Source organism: Hemibagrus wyckioides, linkage group LG24, assembly GCF_019097595.1.
Source record: "Hemibagrus wyckioides isolate EC202008001 linkage group LG24, SWU_Hwy_1.0, whole genome shotgun sequence".
NCBI classification, from domain to species: domain Eukaryota; kingdom Metazoa; phylum Chordata; class Actinopteri; order Siluriformes; family Bagridae; genus Hemibagrus; species Hemibagrus wyckioides.
The window spans coordinates 19,532,578-19,548,511 of NC_080733.1; the positions used below are offsets into that span (position 1 = coordinate 19,532,578).

The 15,934-nt window shown below is 42.6% G+C and overlaps 1 protein-coding gene across 7 annotated transcripts in view; it reads right to left on the minus strand.

Moving 5' to 3' along the window:
• The window catches only part of LOC131344717 (NACHT, LRR and PYD domains-containing protein 12-like), a 94,319-nt gene that overhangs the window by 60,169 nt on the left and 18,216 nt on the right, over positions 1–15,934 (minus strand). The window contains exons 13-17 of one of the 7 annotated variants that reach the window (XR_009203370.1): positions 14,862–15,035; positions 14,386–14,559; positions 12,889–14,115; positions 10,915–11,100; positions 4,972–9,771 (exon numbers count right to left, since the gene is read on the minus strand). Coding sequence is in view for 3 of the 7 variants with exons in the window: in XM_058377165.1 (XP_058233148.1) it covers positions 14,067–14,115; positions 14,386–14,559; positions 14,862–15,035 (397 nt within the window). In the remaining 4 variants the exon portion in view is untranslated. Of the gene's footprint in view, positions 1–3,127; positions 3,288–4,971; positions 11,101–11,231; positions 14,116–14,385; positions 14,560–14,861; positions 15,036–15,292; positions 15,333–15,934 lie in introns of those variants that run through there. The other 6 variants (XR_009203369.1, XR_009203367.1, XR_009203368.1 and 3 more) reach the window with 6 other exon arrangements.

Genomic DNA, 15,934 nt, shown 5'->3' on the forward strand with positions numbered 1-15,934 from the left:
GGCCCATTTGATTGCCAGGGCTTCTCGCTCCACTGCAGCATAGTTTCTCTCAGTGGGGGTTAGCTTCCTTGAAGTGTAGAGGACCGGATGCTCTTCCCCTTCAAATACCTGGGACAGAACCGCCCCAAGACCTGTCTCGGAGGCGTCAGTATAAAGGGTGAAGGGGATGCTGAAGTCAGGATTTCGGAGCACTGGGTGGCTGGTGAGCGCTGTTTTTAGCTGTTGGAAGGCTCGCTCGGTTTCCTCCGTCCAGCGCACTTGGTCCGGTTGGCCCTTTTTTGTGAGATCTGAGAGAGGGGAGGCTACAGAGGAGAAGTTAGGGACGAATCGTCTATAATACTCCGCCAACCCCAGAAAGGCTCATACCTGTTTTTTGGTGGTGGGCTGGGGGTACTTCCTGATGGCCTCGACCTTCTTTTCCTGGGGTCGTAGCAGCCCCCGTCCGATGCAGTAGCAAAGGTACTGTGCCTTGGTCAGCCCCAGGTGGCACTTACGGGGGTTGGCCGTCAGTCCTGCTTTCCGGAGGCCGCTCAATACCTCCTTCAGGTGGAAGAGGTGGTCTGACCAGGTGGAGGAGTGGATAAGGACGTCGTCTAGGTAGGCGGCAGCGAAGGCTTTATAGGGCCGGAGAACGACGTCCATGAGACGTTGGAAGCTAGCTGGGGCCCCGTGAAGGCCGAAGGGCAGAACTCTATACTGCCAATGGCCTCCAGAGGTGGTGAAGGCGGTTTTGGGTTTAGCGTCTGGGGTTAGGGCCACCTGCCAGTAGCCTTTGGTGAGGTCCAGGGTGGAAACGAACCGGGCTTTTCCCAGTCTCTCCACGAGGTCATCCACCCGGGGAAGGGGGTAGGAATCGAATTCTGAGATTTGGTTGAGCCTCTGGAAATCATTACAAAGGCGGAGGGATCCATCCAGCTTGGGCACCACTACAATGGGGCTGGACCATGGGCTGGTGGACTCTTCAATGACCCCATCTCTTAGCATTTGCTCCACTTCTTTTTCTATAGCGTCGGGCTTCAGGGACCCTGTACGGCCGTTGGCGGACCACCGCTCCAGGAGGGGTTTTCATCTCATGTTGCACCAACTGCATGAGCCCTGGAGTGGCCGAGAACACATCTGAGAACTGGTCGATGAGCTCGGTGAGATCTAGCTGTTGGGCTGGCAAGAGCTCCTCTCCCCTCCTGACTAAGGTGCGCTCTTGGGGATCTGTGGCGGCAGAAGCAAACGCAGACACAGCAGGCTGGGCCGGCAACCACCTTTTTAGGATATTGATGTGGTATAGCTGTGTGTCTGCGCACTTACCTGGCTGTTGGAGGCAGTAGTTTACAGGTCCCACCTGTTCGAGGACTGTGTAGGGCCCCTGCCACTTGGCTAGGAACTTGCAGGCGGTATTGGGGACTAGGAGCATTACTGGCCGGTTATAGGCTCGCTGCTGGTCTCTTTGGGCTGCCTCCATATGCTCTCGTACGATAGGACCCACTCGGTCTATTCTCACCTGCATGTCTTGGACATAGTCGATCACAGAGCGGAACGGTGAGTGCTGTCCTTCCCAGGTTTCCCGGGCCACATCTAACAGTCCTCGTGGTCGCCGACCAAACAGGAGTTCGAAGGGGGTGAAGCCTGTTGAGGCCTGGGGCGTTTCTCGAACAACAAAGAGGACGTGGGGGAGGAGGAGGTCCCAGTTCCTCCCCTCCTCATCTACCACCCGGCGGAGCATCCTCTTGAGGGTCTGATTGAACCGTTCCACCAGCCCATCAGTCTGTGGGTGGTACACGGACATCCTCAGGTGTTTGACCTGTAAGAGCCGACACAGATCTGCCATTAGTCGTGAGGTGAAAGGCGTACCTTGATCAGTGAGGATGATCCTTGATCCTTGGGGATTCCCACCCGACTAAAGAGCGCGAGGAGCTCTCTGGCGATGTTGCGGGAGGTGGCTTTTCGAAGTGGCACTGCCTCAGGGTATCTGGTGGCATAATCCATCATCACGAGGATGTATTCGTGACCTTGGGCGGACTTCGGCAAAGGCCCGACGAGGTCCATGCCGAGCCGCTCAAAGGGGACGCTGATAATGGGGAGCGGAATGAGAGGGGCTGGCCCTGGCTTCTGGGGGGCTGTCTGTTGGCACTTGGGACAGGCCCGGCAGAAGGCTTGGACTTCTGCCTGCATTCCAGGCCAGGTAAACCGGTCCTTGAGTTTCTCTAGGGTGTTACGTGGGCCCAGATGGCCCCCCAGCGGATGCGTGTGGGCCAGATGCAGGAGGAGGGCGGTCCGTGAGTGAGGAACTACTAATAAGTCACATGGCTCCCCATGGCGTTCGGTGTGGTAGTACAGCAGTCCCCCCTTGACGAGGAAATACGCCGCGGGAAGCTGGTCCACTGGGTGGGTGTTTACACCCTCTACCTGCAGAACTTGGACCCAGCAGTGCTTCAGCCGGTCATCCTCTTTCTGCTCCCGTCCGAAACTCCCTTCCCTGGTGACCTGCTGAGATAGGGAAGACAGGGGATTAGCTTCTTTCTCAGACTCACCTGGGGAGGAAGGCTCTGGGTCCGGGGCTCCGCAGGCCATGCACGCCGGCTTTGTCTGGGCTCTGGGTCTCTGCGGCTGCCTCGCCTGGTTGGGGCCCTTCATGGTGGCGGAGAACCCTGGCCAGTCACACCCGAGTAGCACAGGGACTGGGAGATTTTGGACTACTCCCACGACGACAGGCCACTCCCAGGCTGGGCCCCGGATGAGGACCTGAGCGGATGGGACGGACCGGACATCCCCGTGGATACAGGAGACGGGTATGATCCCTGCCGTTTTTGCTGTCTTGGGGAGAACGCCGGGTTCTCAGGCCCCGGGCTAGCTCCCGTGTAGCCTCCTGCTGGTGGATACTTGTCTCTAGCAGGTGCTTTAGAATGTGCTCCAGGCTGACCACAGGGGCCTGCTCTGCGTCGCCTGCCCGCATTCTCCACCAGTGTAGCGCGCTGAGCGGGGACAGAGAACACCACACAGAGCCCGGGAGCACGTCAACACCAGCTTTTAATTATTCTGAACTGAAAGTAGGGAAGACAGGAACTCAGGTTAGCAGGAGAGCAGAGGGGGAAAGAAGAAAAAAAAAAGACAAAAAGAAAAAAAGGATAACCAACTAAGGAGATTCTTCCCTGAAAGGGCGCCTAGGCCAGGGAGGGCTAACGGCAGCGGCAGCGTCCTGGAGAAGGCTGAAAACGGCTGGGGACGGCAGGTGCAGATCCGGGAGGGGCTGAGCTTCAGTGGTTCCATGAAGGCCTTGCTTTAGTCCGAGCTGCCTGCAAAACAAACACACCATCCCTATTAGTCCAGCAGGGGGCTTCCCCTACCTTTTGGGGCTGGCGAGGCCAGCCTCTCTGTTGTGTTGCTCAGCTGGAGGGTGGATAGTTTAGCGGCACTTCTGATTGGCCCAGAGCGTTTTGGCGAAACTTTCTCCTGCTACCGCCCTGCACTCCAATTTAGTGGCGCTAGCCATGGTGCTGATCCGCTTCCGTCTATGCGGGCGCCACTGTCCAGGGTGCTGCATCCCTGCAGCTTGTGTTTTCCAGGGAGAGGGAGGGGGCGAGGAGCGACTCTTTTCTGCATGCGTGCGGCGGTGTGCGCAGCGCCGTCACAACACACACACACACACAAACACACACAAATACACACACACACACAAATACACACGAACACACAAACAAACACACACACAAACACACAAATACACACACACAAACACACACACAAATACACACACACACACACACACACGAACACACAAACAAACACACACACAAATACACACACACACAAACGAACACACACGAACACACACACACACACGAACACACACACACACGAACACACACACACACGAACACACACACACACGAACACACACACCTCTTGTTTTGTCCAGCAATAATTTAAGTATAGACAGTGTGCTAGAAATATAACACTGATATTTTAATTAATTTTAGGACCGCATATCTAATTCCAAAACAAACTGAATTAAAATGACATTAAATCAAAATCAGAGTTTAGCGAGCAATCTATAATAACAATCCACAAACAAAATCTATTTTAAAATTCAGATTTACAAAAAGAAGCTTGTATGTTTGAAGTGAAATCAGTTGTTTTTTGTTTTAATTAAAACTTCATTAATATTGTTGGGCCTGAGAACATTTTTACACACAGCGCTGCTGCTACCTCTAGTGGCCTCCAACTGATATTACACTCTACACAGAAACCTCTTGCATTATAACATCTCTGTGCTCCAACATAAAATCACTGAATAATTCTCCACAAGATATTGACTTATTTAGATATTTAGACTGGTTCTTTCAGCACTATTATTTAATATTTCTTTTTATCTATGTCTCTTTTTTCTGTGTAAATTAAACTGGAATGTTAAACATTTTACACTTACAGTTCCATGTCTTCACTCTGCATACATTTACAGTTATATTAGCTAAAACTTACAACATAAAACTGATAAATGTTTCTGAATTAAAATTGCAACCACTGCAAAAGGATTTAAGAAAACACACAAATTTACAAATTGTTACAAACAAAAGTGTTACAAAAAGTGTTTGAAGCTGATTGAAGCACATCTACACCACTGGGAGATGTACTGTATTACTGTGTATATATATGTATATATGTGTGTGTGTGTGTGTATATATATAGTTTTTTCAGACAAAAAATGTAAAGATAATCCAAGGCAATGTAATTTAAATAAAGTAAAACTAAAAGTTGACGTTATCAGATTCTCGAATGGTGATTGAAAGTAATAGCTGCTGTTATCTCTATTTTTTCGGTACAATTTGTTTTAAACTTATAATTACATTAAAATAAAACCTTACAGACAAATTTATAATGATTTGATAATTACATTTTAAAACGTTGTGTGATATAGTGTTCATTCTTTTGTACTCCTATAAAACTCAGTAATTCATTTGTTGTCTGTGTGTGTGTGTGTGTGTGTGTGTGTGCATGCGTGTGTGTGTGTGCATGCGTGTGTGTGTAGTAGGATGTACAAATGTAATATTTCAGTAGTTGATTATTCATGTGAATGAATGGAACAATATTCAGTATTTTTTAATCAGTAATGTAAAATAAAACTGTGAGGAATCTTAACATGTAAAGAGACTGTAACATCACTGCTCTCAGATCTGTTGGATGCTCTTCTACACTGATGTGTTATTGTGAAATCATCTCTGTTTCTTACAGACTGCATTATACACTACTTTTACTGTTCTGCATTAAACTACCACCCTTTTGGGGTTAATTTTGTTTTATTTGTGCCGCACGTGGTGATATACGATCATGTTATTATAAAGTGTATTTATTTACAGAACACCACAGTCTCTTGTAATATTTTATAATCTGTATGACTAATTATTCAGACTAATCCCTGTAGCCATATGAATGAACACTTCCTTACTGATACATGTGACTTTTCGTTTTGACATTTAATACTTTTATAAAACATAGTATTCTGATATATACATGTCTCACTTCTGTTATTAAAACTTACCATAAAAAATTCTAAATGTTTTTAAACATTTGGAGAACTGAACTAGAACCTTAACCAGAGTCATGATACTGTAGAATTACTGTGATTACTGTGGAAACGTGTTAATAATAATAACGATTCATTTATCTTCAGTAAGTGTTTAGTCCTGGTTTTTAGTCCGGTGATTAGTCACAGAAACACGTCTCTGCAATTGACAAAAATGTTCCTCATTCTTCTATGATAAGTAGCAGAACATTACTAATTGTGCATTATTAATAGTATTACTAGGCTCCGTTTGCTAGACTGCACATGTGTGATGCATGACCAAACTCTGAGTTGGCTGGATTCTGACAGTACTGCTTCTGACTACTGTATTTTATTTCCATAATTGTTCTTTTAGGTTATCTGGGTTGTCTGGATTGTGTTGGAGTGTGCTGTTAATCAGGAGCTGATAAATTGCTGAGCTGATTGATTATTCAGGTTATCTTTATTAAGGCGATTGGTGTTGCATATTGGTTACTGCATATTATTAAGTATTGTTATTGATTGATTAATTGTTATTACATGATTAATTATTAATTGGTTAGTTATTATTATTAATACATTGATTAGTTAATTGCTTAGTTAATTGATTGGTTGCTTGATTGATCAATTAATTGGTTGGATAATTGAGTTGCTAATTAATTATTGATTAATTATTACTGGTTATTATTAGTATTAATTAGGGTGTTGATTTTTCCCATGCCTTAGGTGGAATTTTAAATTGTTTCTTTCTAGATAACCTTTGACCTTGGTTAGCACTAGCATTAGCTGGTTAACCTATTATTCTCTATTTAACCTTTTAGCCTTTTGCTAATGTTGGTCAATGCTAATGCAAATGTTGAGGCTAACTAATGGTAGTTGATGGTAATAGCTGGTAGCTGATTAGCTAATGCTAATGGTAGCGAAATGCTAATGCTAGAAACAGTGATGCTCATGCTTGCTTACTATTGATTAATAAGGTTAATTAGCGTGGTTAATTAAGTAATTAGGGACATACAGGGTAGTGCCTTAAGTTTATTATCTTATTTAATTATTTTATTTTATTATTCTATAATATAGGTGTTTTACGCTCGTTCATCATACCTGTTGTCAGTTAAGTTTGTAAGTGTAGCACAACAGCAATATTTACTACACATTTGTAGATTATAACACGCTTGTGGCTCACAGCATATTTGTGGTTTGTAATACATCTTATTTATCATTACATTATAACAGAACCAGTGAAAGGGGACGTGTTTAAACAAAAACTCAAGTTCAAGATTCCCATAAACTTTCAAAACTTTCCATTTAACCCCACTGAGCCACACAGTGAACAAGACGAGTTTTTCCACACCTGCTGGAATTATAATGGCGAGACACACGGTTGCAAGTAAAGACATTAGAAAATATATGAAAAATGGCATGATCGGAAGAACGGGGGAATGCAGTGGCCTGCAGAAGGAACATTTGATGTGACACAATGCAGGAAATTGAAAGCCAGGGTAGAGTGCTGGGGAGAAATGAAGAGAGAAACCAGTGAAAAAACACAAAAGAAACTGGAGATTATTCAGTGGTTTGAAAAAGGAGAACTAGAGAGACCAAAATAAAAGAGAAATGGACAATCTGTGAGCAAAGAGTGTATGGCAGACGAAATGCTGGACCTGGAACAGCATAGGGAGGGAAAAGCCCCATCATGTGGGAAGCACGGATGGCCACCACCATATAATGTGAATTACATATAATGTGAATTACGGTTTTGCTCCTGCTGGCGTAATGGGAATTTACCCCGTGTTACCATGCCCTAAAGAAGTGGAGGTTGACATATTAATGGGACAAATAAGTGGAACAACAGAGGGGGAAAGTGAACCCAGCCATCTGAGAGCAGACAGTCAGGGGGCACGACGGAAAACATAAAGCCAAGGAGGTGCAAAGAGCAAGCTGCAACCCTCACCTCACTGGGAGGAGGAATTACATGAAAAATCAAGAGCATACTGGGCCAGTGGAGATCAACTCCTGCTACAGCCACAGCCTTACAGCACCCCAATTGAACCAGATCCGAAAGGGAAGAGGCCAAGAACGCAGTTACTTCCAGATGATACTGGAGAGTTCCTTAAAGGTGCTAAACAAACATTGCACAAACTTACTACGGAGTCCAAAGGCGAGAAAGGTGCCAGCGCATACAGCCCACAACCTGAACAAGTCAAGAAAAGTAGGCCGGCAAGGCATTACAGCTAGAGTGAAATTATCAGACAATGTGGAAACCTGGTATTAAATATCAGAAGCAGCTCCCCACATCACCTTCATGATTGGGCAGAATTTTTAATCAAAAGATATAGGGCCAATGATGAGAGAGGTATATCAGCAGAAAGGCTGGATGCAGACACGAAACCCAAATGTAGAAATATCTGTAGAATAAAAGATATCTTAGAGTAAAAGTGACTACAGTAGTACTGTGTGTTAGTCAGTCGACAAACAAGTTAGTAGCTCAGTTTAGGATCAGAACAGAAACAGAGAGGAAGTAGGGATGCAGATGTCACAGATAGGGAAAGAGCAGGGTCTTACTCCCCAGGAAAAAGAGCAAGCGTTAGCAAGAGTTCCAGCGCAGTTATGGACAAGACATCCCACTGTAGATGTAGGATTAGTAAATCATCAGGATTAGTTAGAGTTCAGGTGAAGCCCAATATTCACTTGCCATATCAAAAGCAATACCCACTATCACAGCAGGCTACTGAGGGCATAAAGTCCACGATAGAGGGATTAGGAGAAGCAGGGGTACTAATTCCAACTCAGAGCTGGTGCAACACCCCATTTTTCCGATCAGGAAGCCCAACTCAGACAAATGGCGATTAGTTCATGGTCTACGGGCAATAAATCAGGTGGTGATGGCGGAAACTCCTGTGGTTCTGGATCCACACACATTACTTTCCAAAATTCCAGAGGACACAAAATGGTACACAGTAATTGATTTATATTCTGCATTTTTCAGCATTCTAGTGCATCCTGAGTCTCAGCCATTATTCGCATTTACTTATGAAAACCAACAATACACGTATACAGGACTACCACAGGGATACTGTGAAAGTCCTTCAATATTTAAACAAGTGCTGACACAAGATTTAGCTCATCTGCAATTTGTAAGCAAAGTCCTGACCTTTGTGGACGACATTCTAATCTGCAGTCCAACAAGAGCACAGTGCGTGGAAGATTCAGTAACAGTACTACAAATACGCGCACGAAATGAGCACAAAGTGAGTAAAGAAAACCTGCTATTCTGTCTGGAAAAAGTAGAATACTTGGGACGAGTTTTGGAAGGGACCACACGAAAAATGATAAAAAATGTAAACCAAACAAAAACTTCTGCACCGTTAATTTGGACAGCTGAAGGAGTAGCATAGCTTTAGATAACGTAGAGAAGGGTATGCCTCCTTATCGTGCGATAGCAGCAGCTGCATTTGCGTATCAGAAAGCTTCCACGATCACAATGGGTCATCCACTAACATTATACATGTCACATGCATTACATGCGTTATTAACAAGTCAGTCGTTTGTGTTAACTAATGCCAGATGCACAGGCTATGAAGTAATTCTCTCAGCACCCGAGTTAACTATTAAAAGGTGCACTACTGTTAATCCTGCAGATAAAATAGTGTTACCGACAGAGGGAATACTGCATAATTGTTCAGAAGAATCTGGAAAATTCCTGAGATTAAGAGATGACTTAGAAACACAGCTTCTGGCGTTGGCTCAGCTTGTCTTCTTTGTTGATGGTTCATGTTATCAAACTGATAAAGGGAATAGAGCTGGCTATGCAGTAGTACAGTATGATGCAGACATATATAGAATTTATAACGGTTAGTGCGGCAACAGTTCCTCAGCCGTGTTCAGCTCAACTGGCAGAAATAAAGGCTCTTACCATAGCATGTAAGCTAGGAGCAGATAAGATATGTACTGTATGATTCTGGATATGCATTTGGAGTGTGTCATGTGTTTGGGCCAATAATAGGAAATACTGCTGCTGAAGAAAGCAGCTTTGAGAGAAGAATTTGTAAAGGCCTTGATGCAACCTGGTGAGCCTGATCCTGAATCAGGAGAAATGACACTAGAGGCAGTCAAGGAGAATCAAAATACAGCGAGTCCAGAGGAGTTAGAGATGTGGAGGAGTAGGGGGGCGATGCTAGATACCCACACTGGAGTGTGGAGAAGTGCGAATGGTTTGTTGATGGCCTCGCTCTCCCTCCTCCCTGCATTAATAAAAGAAGCACAAGGTATAGATCATTGCAGCAAGACAGAATTAATAACAATAACACGGAAAATAGATAAGTGGTCACTTTATCTGGCAAGCGTGGTAAATAAACCATTGTGTGAGTGTGATTTGTGTGCAGTACGACATGTACGTAAACATTTTACAGCTCCCATAAGCCACATACCTGAATCTAGAGGTCCATTCAGGCATTTAGTAATGGATTTTGTTGATATGGCAGAACGACGAGAGGGTAAGCATTATATCTTAGTTGTGGTGGATCGGTTTAGCAGATGGGTTGAAGCAGTAGCAACAGCCAAAAATGATGCAAAAGTTGTAGTGAAATGACAGAGAAGTAATCCCATGATTTGGCATTCCAGATAAAATTAATTCCGATAATGGGTCACACTTAGTGAATGCCATAATCAAAGCTATCACAGAAGCATTGTGTATAAATCACAAGTTAGGGTGTGTATATCATCCCCAGGAAAAATGGAATCAAAATGGAATTTTGAATCAGGGAAAAAATAGCTAAGATTTGTAAGAGTACAAATCTAACCTGGGTGCAAGCATTGCCACTTGCTTTGATGAAAATGCAATCACAGACTAACCGCATCACACATTTGACTCCACATGAAATGTTAACAGACAGTAATGTTACTGGAAATGCCAGTAGCATTCACACAGGGACCCTATAAGGGCCCACCTTTGGAGCAGCTTGACGGTGTAATGTCAAGTAATGTAAAACGGCTAACCCAGATCCATAGAACTTTGTGTTCGCAGGTTGGCGAAGCTGTACACGGCACCGAGGTGGAGGAACAGCCACGTGAGGTGGAGCCGTGAGATTACGTGTACAGCAGAGTGGTCAAACGTATATACATATACAGTTATATGTTAATGCAAATGCATATGTCAGTTGCAGGGCCGGCAACAGTTCGGAATCAAGTCCCTTGGTGATAGACGAGAGTGAAGAAGGAGTTGAGAACTGACAAGTATTCAAAGACTTTAATGATGTTTGTTTATTTGTCTACTCTGTTACTTGTTTTCTGTATGTCCATGTCTGTCTACGCTGTTTCTATGTTTAAGTGTTGTGTGCAGAATTATGGCGAATGACGACAGAGATGACCCACAGCATAGATGTTACCATGCCACGTGTGCTGTGTTGAGGCCGGTGCTTGGCCTGCCTTATGCTGATGGCAGATACGAAGCGACTGGACGTCTGTGGATTACCCAAGACCATCCGTGTGCACTGATATGCTGGAAGTTGACTCCTCATCCGGGGACATACTCCTGGACTCCACTGCCTGAGGATAGCCATCCAGTGTCACAGCTGCTGTCCCATGTCAATATGATGTATGTCAACAGCACATGGGTTGATCACAAGTGGGAAACAAAGTATCAACTCACTGAGCAAATCACATGTCGAATTCATTCGTATCGGCTACAACGTGCAATTTCAGTGGCCCAAGCTTACAGTCGCAGAAGACGACATGCTTATCTAGTTTCACGTCACATTAAACAACATTCTGGAATATGTCACAGTCTACAGTCCACTACCTTTACGGTTATCCTATCTGGACCTCGCATGTGCAAGGACAATGTTGGCGTTTGAAGGCACTTTCTGACCCTCCTACTTTGATCTGTGGAAGGACATCTATTCAGATATGGATGACATACACAGTGCGCACATGTGGCCAAGAGGTGTGAACGTGTGTATATGGGGGGTCTTTGTGTGCGTCACAGCGACTAAACCCGCCGTTACTCAGTTGGATCTCAGAACTATATCCACAACACCATTGGTGGTGGATGTGAACCGACACACACACTCACATGCACCCATATATGTTGAGTGGTTATGTCATATGTCACGTTTATGTATGTCTGTGTTATGTTTACTGTAAGTGTTCACTTGATTGATCGGGTGAACCTGGTGATATGAACACACTGTCGCACCAAAAGAGCAGGCAGAGTGGGAATTTTCCCTCACAACTGAGGGTTTTTCGCCCACTCCGGGATCACCTTTATTTTTGAGACAAGCAACCATTGATGTATAAAGCTACACATTGCATAAAGGGGATTCAGAGGGGTATAATGTGTTCTTGGGGTTATTGGTAAATGGTGTTATGATATTATGATACTGTCATTATTATTGGTGATATATGCTATTGATACATGAGTATATTCTTCTCCCAGTATAGCTATTAAGTATTATTGATATCTTAGAAAGGGAGGGAAGTGTGTAGAAGAGAAAGAGAGAGAGATATGAGACTTTACAAGTCTCACAGGGGGGTATAATGTGGGAAAATTTTTTTTGAAACATTTTCTTTCCATGCACCTAATCATTAAGTACATTTGATTTTAATCAGTAAGGGAAGGTTAATTCTAATTCTAATTCTGATTCTAATAACTTTGAATGTTCTCCTTTAGTCTTCAAGACAAATCTAATTCAGGTTTAAACATTAAAACTAACAGAGACATGGTAAATCGAGACAAAGTGTTTAATCATTAAACTTACTCAGGTATGCTTAATCAAATGATGATTTTAAGGTAATATAAGTTACTTCAATCATTTTTTCAATGTTCAATGTTTCATTCAATGTTGCCTGTCTAATTATCGTGTCTAATCTACGGGTTATCTGATTATCTAATAATCCTTTCAGTATTAAGCACCTTTCATAATCATTAGTCAACAGTTAAACTTATGATAAATAGATAAAATTAGCACAAACGTAGTCATAGAATTTGATTAGGGAACCAGTTGGTTCGTTATAGAGGGAAAAAATTAAATAAAATCACAAAAATAGAGATGAGCAAAACCGGCTGAATCATCGTTAGTGGGTTATTATTCTCGAACTTTTTGGCTTTGGTGTAAACATCACAAGGGCGTAGGCTAGCACATTGTACCATATCATGGTGTTGGCTCCACTGAGACCGAGAAAACACGTTGACGAAGTTCAGAATCCTTGGGCTTAAGGGCGAGAACACCATAACAGTCTTATTTGACCCGACTCTGACTCGAGTGTTTATTTTAGGAAAAATTTATGTTAAAACTACCTTTATATAATGTACAGGTGTTATATTGCATCTTATCATCTTATGCAAATAAAAAGTAGCTTACCGTAGTAAGTGGAAAGTTGGTAAAACTCCTTGTGGCACAAGTAAGAACAAAACAATAGGTCCGAGACGGGAGGGGGTTTGGAGAAGATGTTATTGAAACGCCAGGAGAAACGAGCAAAATATTATTGTAGTGGCTGATGTTAATGAAAACATCGGGAGAAAACGCTGAATAGGTGTAATGGAAATATACAGACTTAAAAACATGAAGCAAGGGAAGATTTAGAGAATTAAATTAAACTAGATTAAAATAAACTGGAATCCTAGCCTAAATACATAAATAATAAAATACGTAAATGACTAAATAAATAGGTTAAAGGTAAACTAGGTTAGTTAATCTAAATTAAAAAAAAACTAGACTAACATCACAGAGCCATTTTCCCCCTTTTACCTTTACTACCACATAGGCAACGAGTGAAAACTGAAGTAAAATAAGGGCAGCACCCTTTCCTTATATAAATAATAATAATCCTTAAATAAAAATCCTCAGGATTTTAAGTAATTGCCCAGCAGTCACCATGAACCACACCGGAACAACAAACAAGTACACAAACATATGGAACATGTGGGTTATGTAGGTTAAAGTATGAGTGATAAATTAAAGGGGTAATGAAATAAATGTGGTTTTGGTCTAAATAAGTTCTGAAGTTTAGACAGATCAACAACTAATACGTGTTAAAATTAAAACTTGTGACCCATAGGCTGTATGAAGGCCACAGAAAGGTGGGGCTGTTTTTCAGGGGGAGAAATTAGTGAACATCAAAACAATCCATAGAAAAGTAGAGCCCAGCAAGTTTAGGCAGCTGGGCAGGAAGGTATATATACTGGGGGATTTGTGAAGGGGGGTGTGCTTGACTGCATCGGTTCATGACTCTGTGTATCTGAGTGCCATTTCCAGTGATATTTTTTAATAAAACCGGTTGCTTCTTCTCATCCAAGCCTGGAGGAGTACTTTATTTCTTTGTTTCTGTCCTGCATTTTTGATCTGAACTACAAGACTTTTTGATAATATTGGTAATTGAGAAAGGCTCTAGATCCACCCTGAAGTGTCCACCCGGAGAGGGGCTCTGGGTTCCGACAGTGACTTGTTTCAGGTCTATGAGGAAGACAGGAGTGATACCACAGATTTTAGCGGAAATACACAGGCAGTGGGTCGTGCATAGAGTCCATTAAGAGCATTTATCAAAAAGATTCTTCATTGGAGTCTGCATCAGATGAAGTACTTCCTACCCTAAAAATAATAGTAAAAAAAAAGTTCATGACAGGTTGAGCATTAACATTAAATATCAGTGTAATTTTGTTGAATTTATTGAAAGTTCAGTTGAATAAAAAAATATCCAATGAATCAGAACTGAAGTGAATCTGAATCTGTTTACAATCAATAACTCTTTATGGGAATGGGACCAGGTTACTTAGACTGTTCTTCTGAAACATATTATACAATGTGAATAGATCTAAATATTTCTGTTTTACACATTTATCTGAAATGTCTATAACTCACCTCAGTCTCTCCAGTTTGTAACGTTTATCATCTTTAAGACTGAACAGCAGATTCACTCCTGAGTCTCTGAGATCATTGCAAGACAGATCCAGTTTTCTCAGGTGTGAGGGGTTTGATCTCAGAGCTGAAGTCAGAGCAGCACAGCCTTCATCTGAGATTTCACAAAAACACAACCTGCAGAGAGACAATGACACTCTTCACTCTCAGTTCAGGACACAAAAGAAACTGCTATGAAAAACAAACTGTGCATGCCACGCAGTAGGTTTGTTTGACTGATGGACAACACTAAATAGTGTAACAAATGCTGAGTGTACGAGTGTGTGAGATGATCTAGATAATCATCAGCCACCAGTTTGAAATGAATCATTGTGAAATGAAATGATTTTCCGCCTGAGGACATTTAATGCTGAATCCAAAACCTCTGCTTCAGTCTCACTATTAGAGAATCTTAGAGACTCTCAGAGAGATGATCTTACCTCAGTGTCTCCAGTTTACAGTGAGGATTCTCCAGTACAGCAGAGAGACTCTTCACTCCTGAGTCTCTGAGTTTATTCCCAGTCAGATCCAGTTTTCTCAGGTGTGAGGGGTTTGATCTCAGAGCTGAAGTCAGAGCAGCACAGCCTTCATCTGAGATATCGCAAAGCTTCAACCTGCAGAGAGACAATGACACACTCTTCACTCTCTCAGTTCAGGACACAGATCAGTTCAGCAGGAACTTTTTTAAACAGAGACAAGAGTCTTGACTAAGATTCTATATTTCATAGTCAGTAAAGACCTACATGAGAGAAATACTATGAGTTCTATCAGATCAGGCAGAGATAACCTTCAGTGCCCCTGCACATTGATGGTTGCCCAACATCCTGTCACTGGTTGGTGGCTTGTCTCCCTCTGACCACTTTGTCCTCCCTCCGTCAGTAAATGCTCACTTTGCGTCTCTGCCTGACCAGCTAATGGATGGTCAGATTTAACCAAAAACAACTGACAAGTTTCTCTGTACATACAGATATATTTATTGCATCCACCAAATCTCCTCACACATTCTACTGCATAATGACAGCGTCATGTTTTTTCCACAACACAGGGTATACAAACCTCTATCAAACTATTCAACTCTCTAACAATTTTAGAAAAAAATAATACTCAAGAGCCATCGATGAGAAAAGCAAAAAAAAAAGTTTATTACAAAATTCACCAATCAACCCAAGATCAATTCAAGACATCCCAGAATGATCTGAATTATTCCTTAAAAATCAGCTCAATATACAGTAATCCCTCACACATCCACGAGGTTACGATCCAGGACCCATCGTGAATAACGAGGTTTCGCGGATGTTCGGTGGACTCACTAAAAATGCTAATACTGTACTGTAAATGCTTATTTTTAGAGTTTAAACCATAAATATGACCCCAATCATACTCCCAAGACACTTTAATTTCATTTAAAAGTTAGCTTAATACATTACCCTTAAAAAAGAAATAAGTGTTTGACATAAAAATATAGTGCAGTATCAAAACCAAGGGAAAAATCACTGACATCACTTATTCACAA